Source organism: Rhinopithecus bieti, unplaced genomic scaffold (genome assembly GCF_001698545.2).
Source record: "Rhinopithecus bieti isolate Rb0 unplaced genomic scaffold, ASM169854v2 scaffold_29928, whole genome shotgun sequence".
In the NCBI taxonomy this organism is placed as follows: Eukaryota; Metazoa; Chordata; class Mammalia; order Primates; family Cercopithecidae; genus Rhinopithecus; species Rhinopithecus bieti.
This window is the reverse complement of record NW_016814053.1, coordinates 4707731-4732396: the sequence shown is the minus strand read 5'-3', so window position 1 is coordinate 4732396 and position 24666 is coordinate 4707731. Positions and strand designations below refer to the sequence as shown.

Below are 24666 nucleotides of genomic sequence, written 5' to 3'. Positions count from 1 at the left end.
TTTTTTTTTTTTTTTTGGAGACAGGGTATCACAGAGGCCAGAGTACAATGGTACAATCTCAGCTCACTGCAGCCTCCATCTTCTGGCCTCAAGTGATTCTTATGCCTCAGCCTCCTGAATAGCTGGGGCTATAGGCATGCACCAATACACCCAGCCAGTTTTTGTGTTTTTAGTAAAGACAGGGTTTCACCATGTTGCCCAGGCTGGTCTTGAACTCCTGACTTCAAGTGATCCTCCCACCTCGGCCTTCCAAAGTGCTGGGATTACAGGTGTTAGCCACTGTGCCTGGCGTATTCCTATTTTTAAAAAAGAGAAGTTGATTCTGTAAATTAAAATCCATTAACATGAGATTGGTGTTAGGCAATATTCTAGGATAAATTATTTAAAAGTGTATGTTTCCTTAGGGAAGGAATGATTTCGAGTAAGTCACATGCCTGGTGAATGAACCTTGTTTGGTTTATTTGTGAGGCATTTTAAAGAGCCTTTTCCCCCCTTCTTCTCTGAGCCTTTGTAGTCAAATAGATGGAGATTCAAAGCCTGCCACTTCTATAATCCCAGCACTTTGGGAAGCCAAGGCAGGCAGATCACTTGAGGTCAGGAAGTCGAGACCAGCCCAACCAACATGGTGAAACCCCGCCTCTACTAAAAATACAAAAATTAGCCAGGCATGGTGGGGCACACCTGTTATCTCAGCTACTTAGGAGGCTGAGGCAGGAGAATCACTTGAACCTGGGAGGCGGAGGTTGCGGTGAGCTGAGATTGCACCACTGCACTCCAGCCTGGGTGACAGAGGGAAACTCCATCTAAAAAAAGCAAAAACAACAACAACAACAGAACCTACCACTTAACCAGCTCTGTGTTCTTAGATCAAATTTCTCACTTTCTTAGCTTCCCCATTTATAAAATGGGATAAAATATGTATTGATAAAGTTTGTCATTAGGATTAAAGATGAAATGTGTATAAAGTTTCCAGTACAATTCATGGTCCTTAGACATTCAAGTTATGATTGATTCTGTGTATATTTGTATTTATGTATTTCAAGGGCCACCGTATTTTTAATAGACTTATTCTGTTAACTCTAAAAAGTAAAGGTCAGTGGATAGAAAATATGGGAAGGAACATGTTTGTTTACTGTACGGAGCTTTGTAGTAACAAAGCTGTCTCTAAAGATAGAAGTGGACACTTTAAAAATGGAGATGTGCACTAAAGTAGAGACTGAGTGACCACTTCTCAGGGATGCTACTAAAGGGACTCCTAGCTTCACAGCAGTTTAAATTAGATCATTGCTGAGGTCCCTTTTAACTCTCACAGTCTTAAATACTTATGGGAGAACCCTAATTAATGATTTTCCTAATAATTCCTGAAAAGTCATGGTTAGGGGAAGAGTTGTGTATATCAATCAGTACTTTTCAGATGACTTTCTGAGGACCAGTTTAAAAAAATCAACCAAAAAAATTAATTTCAGACTATCAAGAGATCATCAGAGAGCCTTTGGCCCTTACTTCAACCCTAAAGTAACACAAGAAATCCAGAGAGAACTGTACGTCTTGTGTAAATCTGAACTCTCTTTTCAGTAGCTTTTAAAAATGAAGAATTATATAGAGAATTGTCCTAGCTGTATCTTGACATTATTTGAATTATATAATTGATGTATATGACTAGAACCCTCTAAATTACATTTTCTCATCACAATTTCTTGAAGCAGGGAGAGCAAAGGACTAACTGTATTCCTCAGCCATATTTTGTGTGTTTGGACTCAACTCTTTGAAACTCCCTGGTTTTTCCTCCTTACGTTCATTTCCTTCATAAATTTTTACTCTTGAGCAGTGGTCATGGAAATTAGAAATTGTTTTAAACTTTTACAAAGCTATCCAGTGCTTACTGTGTAAGAGGTTTGCTGACTTGATTAGATCATATTGTAGATCTAATAGATAATAAAGTTAAGATCCCAGGGTATATTGTTAATCTTGGCTGAGATGTCCCAAATGAATACACTTGGTCACAAAGGGATCCTAATTGGGAGAATATAATTGGATCAGAAACGAGAAGGAAAAGAAAAAAAAATTCCAATTAGAGTAAACTTGTTGGATACAATATAGATATGAATTTCTCCTTTCACTGATGAGCAGATGAGATACAGAAGCATTTAGAGGTAGTACAAAGCTGTTTAAAAAGTTGGCTTTCAGAATCATAATGTCTGACCACAGATGTCCCATATATATGCATAAGCAGTAGAAAAAGAAAATGCTACCATATTCAGATATGCTCTAATAAGGAAATACAAAGGCCATTTCTATTCAAGTGTGTAATTATTAAAACAGATGACATCATCAGCTCTTCAGAAACTGTCCGTGCTATGCCTCATTCCATAGTGAAATATTTTAGTATCAAATAGACTTTCTCTGCCTTAGATAATTTGATCTTGTTTTTTTACCCATATGTGATTGCCAAACTAATGAAGTATTTGGTGTAGTGAGAGATGTTTTAAAATTTTTGAATATGAAATAGGTTAATTACTGGTAGTGTTATTTCCTTTAAAAAAAAACTTTAATATGGGAGTAGGCTGGTATTTTATAAAACAAAAGATTGGGTACGTTTTGTCAGAGTACTAAAGTATGTATCTGTTAGTGCTTTGAGATTTACATGGTGCAAGTCTTAAAATCAAGGTCTTCAAAAATAAAAACGATAAAGAACTGTTGCTTTTAAAGGAAATTATTTTATCTAAGCGTTAGCCTTCTCTGTACCTACCTCATGTAGATTGTAAATCAGGAAAATAATGAATTTTAAGGATTGGTTGATATTGTTATCAAAGCCAAATCCAAAGCATATTATAGCTCCCTTCAAACAGCAATATAGTATTTCACACTGCATATTCCTGAAACTATATTAATTAGAGTTTTACTTACAACCCATGTCTTAGAAGATATTTATGTACATTGCCATTAAATCAGTAGTTTCTAAGGTGTGGTCCTCAGGCCAGTAGCATCAACATCTTCTGGGAGCATAATGAAATGCAAATTCCCAGGCCACATCTCAGCAATTCGGGATCAAAAAGTCTGGGATGGTACCTAGAAATCTGTATTTAACAAGCCCTCCGGGTTATTCTGATGCATGTTGCAAATTGGAGAACCATTGCACTAAAGCATGTAATTCTTTTTTACTTCCTGATGAAAAAAAGAGTCTAATTAAAATAAAACTTTGGCATTTCTCCCTAGAGAAAAGGCAGCTTATCATCCTTCCACATGCTTCAAGCTTGTCTTTTCCTTTTCTTTCTTCATCAGCTGAATATATTTCATCAGACGTGATAGTTTCAGAGCTTTGACTAGACCTTTAGCTTTAACCAGTATTGCATTGTGAAGCTCTGAGATGTCAACAGAGACCATCATCCCTTTATTCATGTCACTGCTAACCCTGCCAATCATAAAGTACATAAAGAATGATTTTCAGGTTGTGTCAGCAGATAAAGAATTTTCAATAAAAGTTGATGGTGGCTAGTTTTCTCTTGAGACATAGTAACAAGCTTGAAAATGGAAGCAACAAATAACTAATATTTATATGTCAGAGTAGCAGCTGGTATATTAAGAAGTACTGAAATGAGAAATTGAACATCCAGCAGGAAATTCATAATCAAATAGAAGTAAACAGTGGTAGGAAGAAGATAAGACTGCCTTAAAACTCAGGTCAGGGCCCAGGATGGGTTTGAGTAACAAGAGAACCTTATTCTGACTTTATGGAATATTTCAGTAATATTTGTTAAAGCTTAATTTCAAAGAAAGCAGTTTTACAAAGAAAAACTATGAAAATCCCACATTATTAACCTCTAAACTTAAAATAGCCCTGCTTTCCAGACATAGAAAGCAACTTTTTACTTTTATATCTGTATTGCCAACTTAGTGGGAATTTTGAAATATCCAGTAGATCAACTTTAGTTTTTTCTTCATACAGTGGCGTTTTATTACATTACTCTATCTAAAAGCACAATAATTTATAATATGTTAGTATACCTATCAGCATAAGCCCAGATACTCATTTTCTAAAATTTACTGACTAAAAACTGCAAGGTATAAAAATTTAGAATTGCATGTGGGTAAGTTACAACAAAAAAGAAATTTACAGGGGTCTTTGAAAATCTTACTAGTATCTGCATAGAACTTTGGTTTTTTTTTTTTTTTAATCTATAGAACTACTGGCCTATACAGTTTTAGGTTTAAGGACTACAAAAGGATCTATGTAATATCTGCTTATATTCTTAGTGATGATATGGATTATAATAGTACGTATACCTTACTTCATTCCTGCAAGATTTTGAAAGACCTAAGTTAATTTTAATAACCTAGGTATGTTTAATCAGTAATGTATGTTTTTCTACCTTAATGTATTTGAGTTTAGAATAAGTATATAGTAGTCAGTGACAACTCTAATATGATAATGTTTTCTTATTTCAAACAGCTAGTTAAAGGCCTTCAGCAAGAGCTGAATCGATTATATTCCCTTTTCTGTTCTCGGAATCCAGACTTTGAAGAAAAAGGGGGTAAAGTCTCAGTAGTATCACATTCCTTGGGATGTGTAATTACTTATGACATAATGACTGGCTGGAATCCAGTTCGACTCTATGAACAGTTGCTGCAAAAGGAAGAAGAGTTGCCTGATGAACGATGGATGAGCTATGAAGAACGACATCTTCTTGATGAACTCTATATAACAAAACGACGGTAAAATATCCTAATCTTTTGAAAAATTTTTAAATGTCTTTATGGAATTACCGAACCTCTTAGGAGAAAACTAAGAATTTCATGATAAAGAAATAATGCATTGTTCAGGATACGATTACTACATAGCATGCGTAATCAAGCTAGAGACTGTTGATTTTCGTCCTAATTACATGCATTTTCCTGTAGCATAAAATAAATTCTTTTGTTATTCTCCTTGTTTTCCTTTCATCTTTTCTTCACAATTTGTTAGGAGTGAAATTTAAAGCTTATTCCAAGCTTAGTCACTGCATAGAATCCTTATTGAAAATGTTTACCAGTTTATAATCTTTTGTAGTTTTTACTGGCCTTTTGAGGTGGGTTTCTACCTTTCTTATTGTTCTGAAAATAATTTTTAAGCACTTTTTTTGGCAAATATATTTTTTTACATATGTTATATATATAAACATCATTATGTGTGTTATATAATTATAAGTAGATTTTATAATTATTTAATCACTTGTGGCCTTCCTGATGCTATCTTTTAATTATTTGCTACATTCCTATCTTCATATCTAGTTACATGCCTTATCTTGTTTTCTTTATCTGATTAATTCTAATATAACAATGAATAATCATTCATTTTGATAATTTACTAGCATATTAAAACAAATGTGCTAATTGACTAAAAGTTTTACTCGTTTCATTTTTGTCTTACAGATGTTAACTAAGGATTTCATTTAGAATCTTATTAAGTACCATAGGCTAGACACATAAATATTATAGTGTCAAAATAATTGATAGTTTTGAAATAAAATGTCATGTTTGGCAAGACTTGGAGCAGCATTTTAGATGTATAAATCCAGTAAAACTTTAAAAAAAAAAAAAAGCATGGAAAAAAACAGATTTTTTTTTTTTTTGGAGATAGAGTCTTGCTCCGTTGCCCAGGCTGGAGTGCAGTGGCACAATCTCAGCTCACTACAACCTCTGTCTTCCAGGTTCAAGTGATTCTCCTGTCCCCGCCTCCCCAGTAGCTGGAATTACAGGCATCTGCTACCACGCCCAGCTCATTTTTGTATTTTTAGTAGAGATGAGGTTTCACCATGTTGGCCAGACTGGTCTTGAACTCCTGACCTTAAGTGATCCACCCACCTGAGCCTCCCAAAGTGCTGGGATTCCAGACACGAGCTACTGCGCCTGGCCAACTATAGCTTTAAAAAAATAATAATAATAATAATAACTTAATTCCATAGTTTACTAAATGTAAGTAGCTATGAAATGTTGTAATTGAAAATGATGTTCATCACAGAGAAGGGTTAGACTATGGTTCACCTGTATTTTGGACAGTCATAGTTGTTAAAAAAAATATTGAAGTAGGTCAGGAGGCAATGAAATGAAAAGATCTCTGAAGTCTTAAGTATAGAAAAGAGAGATAGAACAGTATATATGGTATTAACCATTTGGTAGAATTTTTTTTAAGGTGTATATGTGCTTGTATGTGACTCACATTTTACTACAAAAAAAGCCATTAACAGCAGGTCTCATGACAACTGGGGGTACTTTTACTAATTACTTCATAAATTTTTATACACTTTCTGTACTGTGGCAGAGACATTTATTAAATACTGTCAACCAGGATTAATGTGAGAGATAATGGGCCATCATCATCTGCATCTTTATACTTTAGTAAGCTAGCAAGCATCTAATATTTATGAAATTATACATATGTATGTGTATATAATCTCATACCCCCTCTTAGGCTGAAGGAAATAGAAGAACGGCTGCATGGATTGAAAGCGTCATCTATGACACAAACACCAGCCTTAAAATTTAAGGTAAGGAAAGAGCAATGTGTTCTTCAACATTGATCTCAGTATTTTTTTTAACGTCATTTGAAATATGCCATTAGGATTCAAATGAAAGTTTATTGTCCTTTCAAAATAAATATTTATTCAACATATACTATATGTTGGACACTGCTAGTTTCTGGTTGTACAAAGAAAAGAATAGACAAGTCAGTTCCCCAGTCCTCAGGTTGTACAACACAGTATTATTAATGCTATTATCAGTATACAGAACAATATATGTACCAGAGGGAGGTTCTAACTTTGCTTGCAAAAGTTTACAAAGGAGTGATATTTGTACTTGGTCTCAGTCAATTAGATATTGCCAAGGGAAAGAAAGGAGAGATGCTATTCTGTGTAAGAGGAATGGCATAAACAGAGGCATGGAGGGGTATAACTTCATATACCCCAAGAAACATCAACTAATCTAGAATAGTGATAGAGAAAAATAGAGACTGATGAGAAATATTTACTATTTAGAATTAAGAAATCATAATGACCAACTAGTTGGTCAGTGGTGAGAAAAAATCAGAGGAAGTATATGAGTAATGATTCCAGGGATGGAAAGCTGGCATTTCAGTGGATGAACAATATATGACAAAAGCACAAGACAGAGGTGCACAGGGTTAGCTTGGAGCTGGGCGAGCAAACTTAATTTAGCTAGAATATACAGGAGTCAGAACAAGGAGACAGTAAGAGAGCAGGAATAGCTAGAAATAATGAACTTGTATTTGATATGGGCATTGGGAAGCTTTGCAGGGTTTTTAAGTATCATAATTACCTGTTGAAAGCAGTGTTTTAGGAAAATGTGGCAGAGGTGTCAGCATTGACTAGACTATTGGAAAGGACATACCCTGTAGCTGGATAACAAATAACTTGTTTGCAGTGTTAAATGGGAAATGTTGTAAGTTTCCTAATACTCATTTCCTGTTAAATATTTGCTCATGTCTAGTATACTATATTACCTCTCCTTGAAATGTGTTTCTTTTATCACAAGAACTTACACAGGTTAAGATGTGGAATGATGCAGAAATTGCTTTAAAACATCAGGAGTTTTTTAATTGAATCTATCTCCATTACTTACAAAGTGTTTAAGATATATACACACACACACACACATGCACACCATACATTTAAAACCATATGGTAAGTTATAACATATTTTTAAAAGCCATAAGAGTATGGTCTTTGGAGTAATCCCATTGTAGAATTTGAGTTTCATATCTACCATCATTACTTTTTTTTTTTTTGCTCTGTCGCCCAGGCTGGAGTGCAGTGGCGTGATCTTGGCTCACTGCAACCTCTGCCTCTCCAGTTCAAGCGATTCTCCTGCCTCAGCCTCCCGAGTAGCTGGTTGTACAGGCGCCTGCCACCACGCCCAGCTAATTTTTGTATTTTTAGTAGAGATGGGGTTTCACCATGTTGGCTAGGCTGGTCTCGAACTCCTGATCTTGTGATCCACCCATCTCGGCCTCCCAAAGTGCTGGGATTACAAGCGTGAGCCACCGCACCCAGCCTATCAGACTTTTTATTCTCAAAAATAAACCAGGTTATGGCCGGGCACGGTGGCTCACGCCTGTAATCCCAGCACTTTGGGAGGCCAAGGCAGGCAGATCACGAAGTCAGGAGATCGAGACTATCCTGACTAACACGGTAAAACCCCATCTCTACTAAAAATACAAAAAAAAAATTAGCTGGGCGTGGTGGAGGGCGCCTGTGGTCCCAGCTCCTCCGGAGGCTGAGGCAGGAGAACCGCGTGAACCCTGGAGGCAGAGCTTGCAGTGAGCTGAGATCGCACCACCACCGCACTCCAGCCTGAGTGACAGAGCAAGACTCGGTCTCAAAAAATAATAATGAAATAAAATAAACCAAGTTATTTCCCACCTTGGCTTTAGTTCATTTGGTTCTATCAGTCTGGAATGTTATTCTTTCCAGCACCAATATCCAGCCTCAGCCGTAGAAAGCTTTTTCGTCTTTTACTGGCCAATACAAATGCTACCTCCTCTGTAAAGCCTTCAAAGTTGGAATTATTTTTTTCACTCTCTTAAAGCATTCTTTCCCTCTGTTATGCACGTATTTTATTCTGCTTTATCCACAGGACTGTAAACTTTGGGTGCAGAAGCTGTGCCTTATTGGTCTTTATATCCATCACAGCACCTAGCGTATTACTTCGCACAAAGTAGTACCTCAATAAATATTTGATTAGTGTATACAAATATTAAAGAAAATGATCCTTATCTTCCTTTTATTCAACTTGTATTAGATTTAAAGATAATGAAGTACCTCATGGAAATAGATTATTCTAGAATAGTTAATGGGTAGCAGAGCCCATCTGGATAACTCTTATTAAAAATGAATATACTCAGAGATAATTTTATTATTTGTATTTTGCCATATATTGTTATGCCCAAATTTTGTTGAAAAATAACACTTCACCATTTTTAAACTTTAAGATGACTTTATCATTTTAGGTTGAGAATTTCTTCTGTATGGGATCCCCATTAGCAGTTTTCTTGGCGTTGCGTGGCATCCGCCCAGGAAATACAGGAAGTCAAGACCATATTTTGCCTAGAGAGATTTGTAACCGGTTACTAAATATTTTTCATCCTACAGATCCAGTGGTGAGTTGCGATATAGACTCTTTTTTTCTCAATGTCAAATTGTTCCTAAAAAGAATCTATCAGCTGTGGCTCACACCTGTAATCCCAGCACTTTGGGAGGCTGAGGCGGGCGGATCACCAGAGGTCAGGACTTCAAGACCAGCCTGACCAACATGGTGAAACTTCGTCTCTACTAAAAATACAAAAAATTAGCTGGGCATGGTAGTGCGTGCCTGTAAGGCAGGAGAATCACTTGAACCTGGGTGGTGGAGGTTGGAATGAGCCAGGATCATGCCACTGCACTCCAGCTTGGGTGACAGAGTAGTGAGACTCCATCTCAAAAAAAAAAAAAAAAGCCAGGCGCGGTGTTCATGGCTATAATCCCAGCACTTTGGGAGGCCAAGGCAGGAGGATTGCCTGAGCTCAAGTTCGAGACTAGCCTGGGCAATATGGTGAAACTTCGTCTCTACTAAAATACAAAAAATTAGCTGGGCATGGCTGTAATCCCAGCTACTCAGGAGGCTGAGGCAATAGTATCGCTTAAACCTGGGATGCAGAGGTTGCGGTTAGCTGAAATTGTGCCACTGCACTCCAGCCTGGGCAACACAGTAAGACTCCGTCTCCAAAAAATAAAAATCTATCTAAGACATCTTACAAGGTGCCATGGAATTAACGAATAACACTTCATTTATCCGATTATTAAACATGTGTTTTGGTTAATTTAGAGCTCATGAGATAAAATACCTTAGAGATGGTCTGGTTATGTTGCACTTGTAATACAAGAACTCAATGTAAAAATATTGTTCCCAGACAATTAATACAAGAGACAGGAGTCTACTGGACTTTCAAACCTTAACCAATTGTAATACCAGTAACCTAGAAACCATAAATCTTAAAAATCCTGCTCTAAATACTTTTTTATCTAAAATATGCTACAATATTGGAATGTGTTTTGTAGACTCTGAAAAATGAAAACATTCAAATATTAAACATCAAAATAAAACTTTATTATAGCCTAATAGAATTGTAAAATGTTGGATTTTTCTATTCTCTGTTATGTTTATGCTGTAAATATTTTTTTTTAATGGAAGAACCTTGCATCCTGGTAAACAGTGTAATGCCAAGTAAGCTTTTAAACAAGAAAATGTCCCCTTAAAACTTCTTTGGGACAAGGCTGGTTTAACTGAATATTAAACTATTTTAAATACCATTTATTCTCTGAAAAAATAGCTTTATATAATTATGGAAAGTCTTTTAAAGGATCCTTTTAGCTAGTACCAAATAAATATAACATTGACTAACCATTTGAATTTTAGAAAATCTCCCATATAAAGACTTACAACTGCTATATTGACTTCACTGAACTGGAAGTTTATATAAGATTCAAATACAAACTGCACAATCCTGGCCAAGTTATTTCTGAGACTGTATCTTATCAGTATGATGTAGATAATAATATTTTGCCTTCTAGGATTGTTAGGATTAAGTAAAATATATATATACACCCAGCTAGACAATAAGCATTTCATTAACATATACTCATTTTATTCATTGTCTCATAACTTGAAAGTGAATTTCAGTCCATAGGTCTGCTCTGAGCCCTGTCCTTTGTATATCTTAAACTTTGTTGTAACTTTAAAGGAGGGTCCAAACTCATACATTTTTATTATTCATTTTATACTTTCTCTGATTTTTTTAAAAATTAATACTTTGTTAAATAGTTTATGTCAGAAAGGTGCAAGGCAGTTTTTACAAATGTTATCTGTTCTTTCTCACATCTCTGTAAGAAAGGAAGTGTTGGCCAGGTGCCGTGGCTCACGCCTGTAATCCCAGCACTTTGAGAGGCCGAGGTGGGCGGATTACGAGGTCAGGAGATCAAGACCATCCTGGCTAACATGGTGAAACCCCGTCTCTACTAAAAATACAAAAAAAAAAAAATTAGCCGGGCATGGTGGTGGGCGCCTGTAGTCCCAGCTATTCGGGAGGCTGAGGCAGGAGAATGGCGTGAACCCAGGAACGGAGGTTGCAGTGAGCCGAGATCGCGCCACTGCACTCCAGCATGGGCGACAGTGAGACTCCATCACAAAAAAAAAAAAAGAAAGAAAGGAAGTATTACCTCCTTTCTACATCTCAGGAAACTAAGGGCTCCGAGACCTAGTGACTTGACAAGTATCATGCGATTAATAAGTGACAGAGGCCAGGTGCAGTGGCTCGTGCCTGTTATCCTAACACTTTGGGAGGTTGAGATGGGAGGATTGCCTGAGCCCAGGAGTTCGAGACCAGTCTGGACACCATGGTGAGACCCTATCTCCATCTTAAAAAATAAAATTTTCAAAAAATGTAAATTAAAAAATAAGTGGTAGAAGCCAGAATATGAATTTGGGGGATGCTGATGCCATATCCATTGCCTTTTCTGCTGTCTCATCGCTACTTCACATCAGACAGATGCTCTTATGCTGGCATCTGATTTATGCTGTTACTATATCAATTTATTTTAAAATAGAGCTAAAATGGAGCTTAAATAGAGCTCCTAAAATATTAAAAATTGGCCTTATTTGCTGTTTCCCAGGATTACCATCTACTACTTCAACTTTGCTCATGAGACTAAATAAATCTAATTGTTACATCATATCAGAACATAATAAAAATATTTCTCTGAAAAATTAATTGATAGACATTATTAGCCTAGACTGTTTTTCATAATCTCGTCATTAGACCAACTGTATATTAACAGTGAACAAATAGAAATACATGTTTGAAATAACTATTGTTTTTTAATTAAATTCCGTCTCTGAGGCTTATGTAGCATACAATAGAGTAAGAATAGTTTATTAAAATCCAAGCATTGTGCTTTAACGCTGTGTTTCTTTGAATTTTTTTTTTAATCAAGGCTTATAGATTAGAACCATTAATACTGAAACACTACAGCAACATTTCACCTGTCCAGATCCACTGGTACAATACTTCAAATCCTCTACCTTATGAACATATGAAGCCAAGCTTCCTCAACCCAGCTAAAGAACCTACCTCAGTTTCAGAGAATGAAGGCATTTCAACCATACCAAGCCCCGTGACCTCACCAGTATTGTCCCGCCGACACTATGGAGAATCTATAACAAATATAGGCAAAGCAAGCATACTAGGTAATTTATCTTAAGTATTCCTTATCTATGCATATAAGCACTTTTATAGACATAAAGTTTGGGGAGCTAGAAGCATTCTATATATTAGGAAACTCCCAATAGTTAATCCCTGTGTCTAGAATTAACTACCCTCCCAATGTTCATATTTGAGGCCTAAAAAGCTCTAACGTTCTCTGATTAGATCAGATCTTATAGTTTTAGAATATGAGATAGCTGGATGAACCAGTAAAAGCTGTTCTAAGTTCCTCGTTTTAATCTTGATCCTACCACTTGCTGCGAGATCTTGAGCAAATAATACAGTTTTTAATGCTCTACTTGCTCATCTGTGAAATAAGAAAGCACTTGTGTCAGAGGGTGCTCCCTACCAACCAGTTCTCTGATCTATTCTAAAAGTCTCTCAAACTCTGTGATTCCTGAGGGCAACAAGGATGTTTAATCTTTCTTTGAATGATCTCCAGTACTAGCACAGTATTTGGCTGTATCACTGGAACTGGATTATGTGCTATTTGAATCTGTCCATTGCCTTTGGTTACAAGTTGCCTTAATATAAAGTCCCACAAGGTGGCACTATAAATAGGCTTTATCTGCTGGACTCTTTTGCTGTTTCACTTTCTCGTATTAATACATTGTTTATTGATGGCTTTTTCTTACATATCCATTTAAATTCAGTAGTAAGTATATCAATAATAAATCTATACTCATATCAATGGCGTGGTTCTTTTATTAAAGATTTTAATCTTGCCAAATATTTTAATAAACCATGATCACTTGAATAAAATAGAATCTTGATTCCTTTGTTTATATATTCCTATGTTATGTTCCTAGAGCTTATACCACTGTCTTTCTATTCACCATTTTTATTTAGAAACCTGCAATATAAATTATAATTTTCTTATGTTCCCACCCTGGAAAAACATGACTAGGGTTTGGTCCCTCTGCCAGTTGGCTGTAATTATGGGTGGTGCTCTTTAGCTTAGTGTGTGGTGTAATTCAACAGAATGACTACCCTGCTTTGTGAAATACAGGGGCTGCTAGCATTGGAAAGGGACTTGGAGGAATGTTGTTCTCAAGATTTGGACGTTCATCTACAACACCGTCATCTGAAACATCAAAAGACTCAATGGAAGATGAGAAGAAGCCAGTCGCCTCACCTTCTGCTACCACCGTGGCAACACAGACCCTTCCACATAGCAGTTCTGGCTTCCTTGATTCTGCATGTTAGTTCATACATTATTTCCTTAAGTTTATACTGTATCTTTTTAAAACTTGGGGAGGGCAGGGAGGTACAAGATATCAATACTAGCTAGTCAACTCTAAGATCTAAAGTGTGCCTTAACTTTGAAAGAAAAAAATGCTTTTCTTCTGCTTATATTTTTAACAGTAATTTCCAGGAAAATGCAGTTTTACTTTCTGCATTGGCGAATTAATAGAATATTAATAATTAGGGCCTTGTGGCACAGGGTCTTAAACATCAAACATAAAACAAATCTCTTTAGGGTAAGTACCCCTGAGGTTTATAAAGTAGATTTTACTAATATGATCTTCTCAGTCTCAAAATCATGTAATTATTGCTTTAGATCTGTGCGGTATCTGGTCTTGAGACTTTAAAAACTGCTATACCAAAATCATCCTGCTTCTATTCAAAGCTTAGAAATTTTATTGGATCTGCTGAATGGCTTCCAATTCTATCCCAGTTACCTAGTGTAAAGCAGATATTGAAAAAACGAGTAAATAAATGGATAGTTATGTTGGACTTAGCATTATAATGGATCTTTATTTAAGCTTTCTCCAGTGGACTTACAAAGTTTGAAATGTTGAGTAGTTGTGAAACACTAATACACTTAGTATATATTTATTTCCAAGAGTCTGAACTTGACCATTATTTTTAGGTGTCTAGTAAAATAAAACTAAAATGTCAAGTCCTATTTTTTCATCGACACCTATAAAGAAATATAAATTCTGAAACTGGCTACTCCTTTTCTGTAACTATAGCAGGGAGAAAACTTTTCTTTCTCTAGAAATTTTTAAACAAATTTTATTTGTTACTTATCGTGTTGTGTTCTTACTGTGTCTGCTACTCTAAATTGTAACATGATGGCATTCATTGCCATCCATCCTTAGAAAGTTCAGGTGTGACACTCCTAGAGGCTGAATAATTCTTCCATAGTCAACTCCACTCCGGGATGAATTATTAATAGGGTTGAACATTCCTACTTGGGCCAACAGCATTTTTAATTTAATTCTATCTGTGCCAGACTCGGTATCTAAAATTTTATAGTTGCAACTCTGGAAAATTCTTTTTTAGGCTTTGATATTTGCATTAAATATATTTTAGTTTTCCTATAAGAGTTCTCATACTATTTCTGACTTGTTTCTACTTAATATCAAAAATGTGACTGTGAAAATACAAAATTCTGTTGTGACATGCAGATGTCAAGAAAACTCTAACTCCTGATAAAAATTAATTTCAAAGAATTTTGTAAGGTAACAGATAAAAAGTCACGCTTTTCTGTAATCTCATTAATGCACAACAGTAGTGCTGGTAAACATTAAAGTGAGTGAGGGAGCAAGAAGAACAGGGGTTTAACCCCCTAGAAAAAGGTAATGAAAGCGTATGTATAGAATCTATAGGATCTGAGGGAATAAAACTTTTTTAGTTTTTTTTTTCTGTTTAACGTAGTAATTTCAAAGTAATAGAGAAACACCCAGTTTTTTCTTCCAGAACAGCAGTTAGTAGAAGTGCATAGCTGTATTGCATCATTTTATTTTGAGAGCTTAACAAAATACATACTATGTCATTCTTACACATAAATTCTTTGATAGTCCAGATGGTAAATTTGTTGTCAACAAGACTCAATGTGAAGTAATCATTGAGTCTTACGCATATTCATATATTACATGTACTTAACATATTATACATATTACACATACCTCTAGATATAGATATAACTATTAAAATTAGACTATTAATTATAATAAGATTCTGCCTTTTAAATCCTATTCCCAAGATTTGCTTTACTAATTATTTGGCTTGCTTCATTAATGCAATCTGTGTAATCATCATAATTTCTCGTCATAAATGCTGTCTTGGCCATATCGTGCAAATCATAAAACTTTTCTTCATTAAATCTTCTTTCTGAAATTTGGTCATTGTAATTAGGTGATTCTGGCTTCCCTCCTTCCTTCTACTTACATTGGTTGCCTCATTTCTTCTGGATAACCTTTATTCTGAAGCTACCAACTTTGATTCACTTGCTATTTGAGAGTAAAATGGGGCACAGGCTTAGAATTCATGATCTGTTTCTTTATGTGAAGAATGAGTGTTGTCAATTGAAACCTATTTTATTTTCATCCAGTTGAAGCATCTTACATAGCTATTCTTCATTTCTTTTGAAAAGTCTAGACTTCTTTTCTAACATATAATGCAAAGATCTGTTTCTTTTAGCATTGTTTTGCATCGAGGTTAGAAACTAAATTAGCTATGAATTTGGGGAATATCTGGGTGTTAACAGATTATGAGATTATATTTCAAGTTACTTATGCTTACATTTTCCATGAAAGAGCTCCTTACAAAAATTTAGATGTGTACTACTTTATGTATGCTAGATTTAGCCAACTTATTTGGGAGTAGTGTTCTAACTTTTGGCCACTACATCATTGAAGGCCATTTTTAATCATCAGCCAGCGCTTTACAGCATCTTGTGTTTTTTTTTCACAGATTTCAGACTTCAAGAATCGTTCTTTAATCTCCCACAACTTCTTTTTCCGGAAAATGTAATGCAGAATAAAGATAATGCCCTCGGTATGGTATATGTCAGGAATAGCATTCAGAATACTATAAAAATGATCTACTTAGAGTTCTTCTGCTCATTGAAAATTGGATCAGTTCTTCTATGAGATGAGCTTCAGTGTTACCATTATAGACTATTTTATGTGTATTTTCTTCCCATATTTTCTAATCTTAAATGGTAGTGGTTCTAAAACCTGAAAATTGACTAGCCACTTAATGTGCTAAAGTATATTAGTGTATACTTCTACAAAGAAGGAACCTGAAGAAAAGCATAAGGTCATTTTCTTTCTTCTTTATTGTCCTAAAGGCTCCAAAGAGGTTTGCTATTTCTTTTCATTTAATACATTTAGATATAAAAGGGTTTCTAATAGTACAAAGAATGTAATCATTCTTGGTTATTTCAGGTATCAGTAAATTTACCACTTAGGGTTGCAGGTATGTCATAGCTGATTGCTTTCAACACAAATATTTAATGTAGTTTAGGGGAGTACATTCACTTTAAAAAACAGTATTCTTAGATGTAAGAGATATTTTTAATCTCTTAATTTTCAGTATATTCTAAATGTATCACTATGGATTAACTTTAGCAGTTTAAAATTATTTTATGACGAACTTCTGATTCCTTTTCCACAGCTTCTCTTTTAAAAAAAAAAAAATTCTGGATTTTGTCTTTGACAAATCACGTTACAGCGTTTTGGGGTTTGGTTTTTTTTTGTTTTTTTTTTTGTTTGTTTGTTTGTTTTTTAATGTTTTAACCACATCTCATTTTACAATTTCTTTATTTGATCACCAATTTTCATAAATTTTTTCAATTAAAAAAAAAAAACTCTTATACTACTTCAGTTTGTGTTGATCTAACTCAGTGAATTCCCCTTAAGAAATTATCTTGGCCGGGCGCGTAATCCCCAGCACTTTGGAAGGCGAGACGGGCCGGATCACCGAGGTCAGGCAGATCGAGACATCCTGGCTAACTTTCCGGTGAAAGCCCCGTCTCTACTAAAAAAAAATAGCAAAAAAAACTTAGCCGGGGAAGGTGGTGGGCGGGCCTGTAGTACCCAGCCTACTGCGGGAGGCTGAGGGCAGGAGAATGGGGGCCCGTAAACCCCGGAGAGCCCCCCGAGCTTGCAGAGCTTGCAGTGAGCTGAGATCCGGCCATTGCACTCCAGCTCGGGTGACAGAGCGAGACTCCGTCTCAAAAAAAAGAAAAAAAAAGAAATTATCTTACGTAAGTGCTCTCTCCGGTCTCTGCCCAAGCCAGCCTCTTTCATAAAGAAATAATTTTATTTATGTTTTTTGCATTTTTGGTTGGAGAAAGGAAAATTAATTCACTCATATATTTGTCCTGCAACCAAGTAGCCCATATATCCAGTATCTCAAAACCATCCTACCTAGCTACCTAAGCAGTTAAACTTGTAATCATAACTACACAAAATGATTCAGGTGGTAATATCTATATGGCTTCTTTTTGCGCTTCCTGTTTTCATTCACTCAGCAATTGTTTACTTCACTGTTTACCTTGAGCCAAGAGACCATGGTAATCACTAGAAAAGATAAGATGAAACAAATTTCAATTCTGCCTATAAAGATGCTAGTGTGAAAATTATATATTTTCTAGAGAGCATAATCTCTAGTAGGGAAGGTAGATAACTGCATAAGTAATTATAATATATGGTAGAATGTGATGAACCACAAAACAGAGGTACAGTAAAGGACTCTCAGTTCTAAGGAATGAAAGATTGCTTTCACCTGGAGAGAGGTCTCAATCATTCATACAAAGAAATGAATGGCTAGATTGTTGGACCCTTCACAATTTGGTTTGACAAAATTTTCTAGTCAAAGTCAGAACTACTCCCTTTTAATCATTCCTGGTTTTTCTCAAGAAAACTAACATATTTCCCTTCGTGCCCCATGCTTCCCACCTCTGCGGTTTTACTCATGCTGTTTGTTCTCCCTGCAATGTCTTTTAATCTCTACATGTCCAAATCCTCCTCCTTCCAGAGAGCCTTTTATGATTTCTCCAGGTGAAAGCCATCTTTCATTCCTTAAAACTGAGAGAGTCCTTCACTGTATCTCTGCTTTGTGGTTCATCACATTCTACCATATATTATAATTACTTATTGTATGTCTGTTGACAAGCCTTGTGCACACAATAATTCTCTGATGAAAGCACACTACTGATGACACTTGACCTTCACACTGTGGAGATTCCTTGATTGTCAAGCACTTCCACATGGAATGTGGCAGATACTCTACTTTGGAGAACAGGGAAAGAAATATGCCCATGTATGTGACACCCCAGAAAGAAAATAATCCATGTTTTAAAACAGTTTAAGCAAAGAGTTGGTGATTGTTTAAAAACACATTTTCTTTTCTCATTTTACTTCTCTTCAACTGTTTAGAAACCTGATTCTTTTTTTTTAATGGATAGAGAAATTCTGTCACTTGGGCATTCCAGAGAGAAAAGGAGTGATGATTTTATGTTCTCCATGTTTTGTTTTTTGTTGTTTTTTTTTTTACCTAGCTCAGCTAGAGAAAGCAGGGAAAAACTACCAACTTGTATGACAACATCCATTCTTGAGATGGTAATAATGAGAAAGTAGGTCCTAGGCTACTGCATGTAGATTTGAGCCTACTTTGGCCAAGAGCTGATCTCACAACACATATAGAATGGCGCTGCCAGGTAGACCCTCACTCCCTTGGGAACTCTGTGATCTACCTGAGAGAGAAAAAAATGGAACATAGGCCCATCTAGTTTCATCCATCCACCTGCATAACCAACATGCATGTGAGGTCCCCTGCACCGACAGCCAGACTGCCTGGAATAAACCTCTTCAGGGAGGACAAGAAACTGAAACAGGTTCATCAAGTACGAGCTAGCTTCCTAATACCTGTTCTGATGGAGACAACCTATAAATAAGTATAGAAGGATAGAGGGAGCCAATCTGGTTAGTGACACCGAGTAAAGTCCCTTTAAGTGATAAAATGATACGGGCACATAATATAGGACAAGAATGAAATTTAACATTTGAGTGTCTACTCAAAGGCAGTGTTGTAAGACAGTAATAGCACATTAAGAATAATTTCAGGAACATAAAATCAAAGTGGAGCCAAATAACACGTCTTATAAACAGGAAATAGCTTCCTTTCTTTGACTTAAAAAACAGAATTATAACTAAAAAGTGTTGGACTAGGAAAACATTATGGAGTGGCATTTGAAAGTGAATTCTTAAAAATTATAACTTTGTGGTCTTCACTAATAGTAACACATTTCCCATCTGTTTTCATCTTCTTTTCCTTTGTAATTCATCTTGACTCATCTTCATTGTGCTTGAGCATTCCAGTTTCTTGTTCTATTTTTATCTTCCTGTCTGTTGTGTCAGAATGTACCTACAAATCTAATACAAATGTCCCATGGAATACAAAAGATTAGGACATTTACTAACTCACCAGTCCACATGGATTTCAGCTATTTCTGACTTGTTATTGATTAGCTTATTGTAATTTAAATTTTAAAAATGCAGTCCAGGCCAGACACGGTGGCTCACGCCTGTAATTCCAGCACTTTGGGAGGCTGAGGCGGGTGGATCACAAGGTCAGGAGTTCAAGACCATCCTGGTCAACATAGTGAAACCCTGTCTCTACTAAAAATACAAAAAAAGTAGCGGGGTGTGGTGGTGGGCACCTGTAATCCTAGCTACTCGGGAGGCTGAGGCCGGAGAATCGCTTGAACCCGGGAGAGGGAGGTTTCAGTGAGCAAAGATTGTGCCACTTTACTCCAGCCTGGGTGACAATGTGAGACTCTATCTCAAAAAAAAAAAAAGCAGCCCAAAAAACTTAGTAAAAATCCCAGGTCAATGTATTTTACAAGTATTTTATAACCTAATTGGTATTTATGCCACTTAAGTGTAAACCACCTCTGAAAATGTATAGCTAGATTTATGAACATACCTTGTAAGAAGAGCATAATTGAACAGAAAAATAACAACTGTATAAGCATTTTTAAATTACCAAATGGTATTTTCACAAAATACCTATTTAAAATAAGCATTAACTAAACATTTATATGAAGTATTTCCCTAGAGTATTATGATTTCCTATGTATGATTGCCAAATTCCCATTATAAATCAAAACCCAACTTTTTCTCCAATCTCCTTCTTAATTTGTGCCAGTTTTACTCTTAAAATCCTTGTGCTTGTTCGGGGGCAGACTTTACAGTGTCTGGTTGGTAGCGATTTGAGTATTTTTGTTTTGTTTGTAACATAGACCCTTCAGAACACTGTAAGGCTTATTAACAATTTTAAAGGAGTTCCTAAAGATCAAGATGTCATTTTCTTAAGTGTTTATCTCTAAGGATTTATTAAATGAGTTCACTGAAATTATCTTAGAGCCTTGATTTGTTAAGGTGATTTTTCTCTAACAGGTATTGCAAAGACTTTCTGTGGGTTTTAGAAAATAGTTGATTGAATTCACTGAATTGTTTGTGGACAGCACTGTTACAAGCAAAGTCCTTCCTCCCAAGAATCACCACTGCTCCTCCCTGTTTAACTTTCCCAGCCACCCTGTATGTTCTTCTTTTGTTGAACAAACACTTAATGAGCATTTGTATGTCCCAGGCACATGTTAGACCCTGCTGATTGGATGGAGACTAGGGTTTATGGGGGTTGCCTGTGAGGCCTTCAGCCTAGTAGGGAAGAAAGCATTCTAGGACTGTACACAGATGGTTATCTTCTAACATATCCCCCACGCAACCAGTGGATATATAGGGCCTCCCTAAGGAAGAGATTGAATGATCTCTTGTACTCCCACGGGCATTATTGCATGCAAGTCTGGCCCGTAAATCTTCAAGAGGGGTGTTTTCGTTATTTTACAGATTAGGCACAAGGATTAAATAGTAATGCCAAGTTTTGAAAGCAATTTTTTTAACTCTGAAAATATTCTATGATATACCAAGTGATTTTTTTTGTCTTCCTTTATTATTTCATATTAACTTTAGCATACAAAGGAAAGAACTTCACAAATAGAATCCTATACTACTGAGACTCTTTTGAGTGTTTTCTTATAAGATGATAATGGAAAGTCACTTTTAAAAAAGTGACAGAATCACTTCTCTTTAGCTAAATTTTTACTCTCAACTCTAGTAAGTCTATATAGAACATATTTCATTGTAATCTGTATTCATTTGTTTAACTTCTTTTCTTTTTAGTGGAATTGGATCACAGGATTGATTTTGAACTCAGAGAAGGCCTTGTGGAGAGCCGTTATTGGTCAGCTGTCACGTCGCATACTGCCTATTGGTCATCTTTGGATGTTGCCCTTTTTCTTTTAACCTTCATGTACAAACATGAGCACGATAATGATGCAAAACCCAATTTAGATCCAATCTGAACTCTGGAAGGACATGAATGGCCTAAAACTGATTTTTTTTCCTGTTAAAATGTGTGTGTCAAGATATGGAGATTTCAGGGTTAAAGTATATTTTAGTTTTGTTTAGGGCAACAGATATTTGAATTTAAAAGCACTTTATTTAAAAAAAAATGTTTTCAGTTCTGAAGAAGTTATTTACAGTTTCTGTCATTCTAATTATGAGTCTGACAAAACCTTCTCCAGAGAATCAAGCAAGACCTGGATGTGAAGAAGGTTTGGGTAAACTGCATGTAAAGGCTACAAATCACAATCTGATTCCTCCCAAATATAAAGGCATATGGAACATAATGTATTAACCAAAGTATGTTATAAATTAAAAATAGTCAAGGTTCAGCATATTCTATATGAAGATCACAAGGTGGTATCATTGTTTTAGATTTCTATGAAGGCTTTCATTTTTACATCCCTTTGAAAAAATATAACAGATTAAAAATGTTTTGAATTTAACTTGTTTAGGAAAAACTAATGCTTAAAATAATATTTGAACTACTGTATTTATAATTTATTACCTCTAATTGCTTTATTTCAATGTATGAGACATGACTGTTTTAATGTTTGCTTTGAACATAATTTAAGAACCAGATTTATTTTCTATAGTGTTTAACCCTTTTTTCTCAGAACTCCATCTTTGTACTCTTCAGATGAATATATAGACACTGTGGCATACATTATTTTCTTTTTTCATTAAAAACTTATGGCTTCATATAACACTAGTTCAATTTTTTAAATAAACTTTTTATTATGTTACATGTACTTCAGGGAAAGCTAAAGTTTCTCTAAACTTGACACAGAGTACTCCATAATGGGTACATTTCATTAGCTTTATTAGAAAACTAGTAAATGCTTTTGAATAGGTAGTATGACAGCTGTTTTAAATGTACAGACATTTGTGTGCCAAACAACATATATGAAGGAATGGGATGCCACTAACTAGTGCACATTGTTTCTAAATGTGCCATTGAGACACAAAGCACAGTAAGTCAGGATTCTGAGGCATTGGAAGGGTTTTCTTCAGCTGTAATTGTTTCCACAGTGCTTTTCATCTGAGGGGCTCAAAGTTTAAGAGGAGTACATTCAATAACCCATGTACTAGCTTCTTGAGGTAAGTAAATAAATCTTGTTCTCATGTTACATGTTAATACACCAAGGCACCAAAACATTTAAAGTGCCTTGAATTAGATTACATCACAAATCAGAAAAGCTTGGATTGGGCTGGTCACCGCGGCTCACGTCTGTGATCCCAACACTTTGGGAGGCCAAGGTGGGAGGATCACCTGAGCCCAGGATTTCAAGACCAGCCTGGGCAACATAGTGAGACCCCCTTCTCTGCAAAAAATGACAAAAATTAGCCACTTGTAGTGGTGTACACCTGTAGTCCCAGCTAGTCAAGATGCTGAGGCAGGAGGATCACCCGAGCCCAAAAGTTCGAAGCTGCAGTGAGCTCTGATCGCACCAGTGCACTCCAGCCTGGGTGACAGAGCCAGACCCTGTCTCTAAAATACAAAGAAAAGCTTGGGTTGAAGCCAGACCATACTCTTTTATATGCTGTTCAATGACTTAATTCACATGTGATCTTTAGTAGTTTGCAAACAATAATAACAGAAGTTGCAATTGATAATTCGGATAAATGACCATGAACTCGGTGTTTCCCTGCTTGATTTCTAGGTTCTTGGATTCTCACACAAAAGAGGAGTTACCTAGAGGGGATCAGTAGCCGTCCCTGTTGCACACAACCCTCACTTCTGAGTGGTTTCCACTAGGTTCCACTTAAGGTGCTGTCTTTTCTTATCTTGCAAGGAATTGCCTAGCTTCCCAATAATCATTGTCAAACTGGGAGCAAAGTTGGTCAGCTGTATCTCTCACCTCCTCCTTTCTTCACAAGATAGTAGAATCTGTGACTTACTTGTAGGTTTTACTTAGCACTTCAGTACTGTTGGCTGCTTTGGCCTTTTGTTGAATTTGCACAACATAAAGCACTTGTTTTTAATGTTTAAAAAAATTCCAAGACTCCATGACCAAGTATGTGACTCACTAAGAAACCCTTGCTATAAAAGGCTTTTGATGAAATCTTAGCAAAGCTAAAGTAATCTCTAACTTAGAGATTCCTATGAACTCAGGTCATTTTCATAGCCTGTTTATTTTGTAGGTCTAATTTAGTTCTCAGGAAAATTAAACTCATGCTATATGACTGTATCGTTAAAGGTACTTGAGCATATGTTGCTGTAGGTGGTATGACACTCAAATGCATAAGAACTTTAAGGGATTTATCCTTAACCACTAGAATATGAAGAGCCCTTTTTACCTGAGAAGAGTGAAATTATGTCAAACCTTTTAATTTGATATCACTGAGTAAAAGGTATGTTCCTATAGCCATGGGAATATGTCTGCTTCCTTTTTTTCATATTGAGAAAACAGTCAAATTTAACCATTTGGAGTTTATTTGAATTCTTGGAAAGAGCAATATTCAAAACCTTTTCAAAAATAAGATGTTCTGGACTAGTGGATGGATGTTTTGTTTTCAGTTCATTATTTCATCAGTAGAGATGGTGATTTTGGTTTTGTAGTATCCTTGTTTCTATGTCTGTGCATGTTAATATTGGATGTATTTGTATATACTTAATATACAGACTGTGTGTCCTTCTGGCTTGATTAGAAGCTAAGTCAGTTACTGAGTAACATTTTGCAACTTTATTCCAGCAAGTACTAAATCGGCCAAAAAAAGTTTTGTTTTTGATACCATTAAAATTTTATTCTCTATTTTGTGTACATGCTATGATGATTCTCCCGAGTACTGATTAGATCACTGAACTTTAGTTAGGTTCCCAAGAATTATTGACAGTTAGAGTAAGAATGTCTTAGATTAAATCTAGCTTTGTTTTTACTTTAAAATTAGTCTTGCTAAGCCTTATGTTCATACTTTCTTTTCAACAGTAATTTTGTTTATAATCCAGTGTTACTGTATTTTAGGACATAATTTTAAAATATACTGGATTTTGGCCAGGTGTGGCAGCTCATGCCTATAATCCCAGCACTTTTGGAGGCCAAGCAGGGAAGACTGCTTGAGCCCAATAGTTGAAGACCAACCTGGACAACATGGTGAAACCCAGTCTCTACAAAAAATACAAAAATGGGGGCGGAGCAAGATGGCCGAATAGGAACAGTTCCAGTCTCCAAC

At 35.8% G+C, this 24666-nt stretch overlaps 1 protein-coding gene across 1 annotated transcript in view; it reads left to right on the top strand.

Moving 5' to 3' along the window:
* Positions 1-24248, top strand: part of DDHD1 (DDHD domain containing 1) — a 131757-nt gene extending 107509 nt beyond the window's left edge. Inside the window, 7 exon segments of the mRNA XM_017849540.1 lie at positions 4451-4713; positions 6449-6524; positions 9005-9154; positions 12024-12276; positions 13302-13493; positions 15995-16078; positions 21271-24248. Coding sequence (XP_017705029.1) covers positions 4451-4713; positions 6449-6524; positions 9005-9154; positions 12024-12276; positions 13302-13493; positions 15995-16078; positions 21271-21452 — 1200 coding nt within the window. The 3' untranslated portion in view covers positions 21453-24248.
* Positions 24249-24666: the final 418 nt, after the last annotated feature.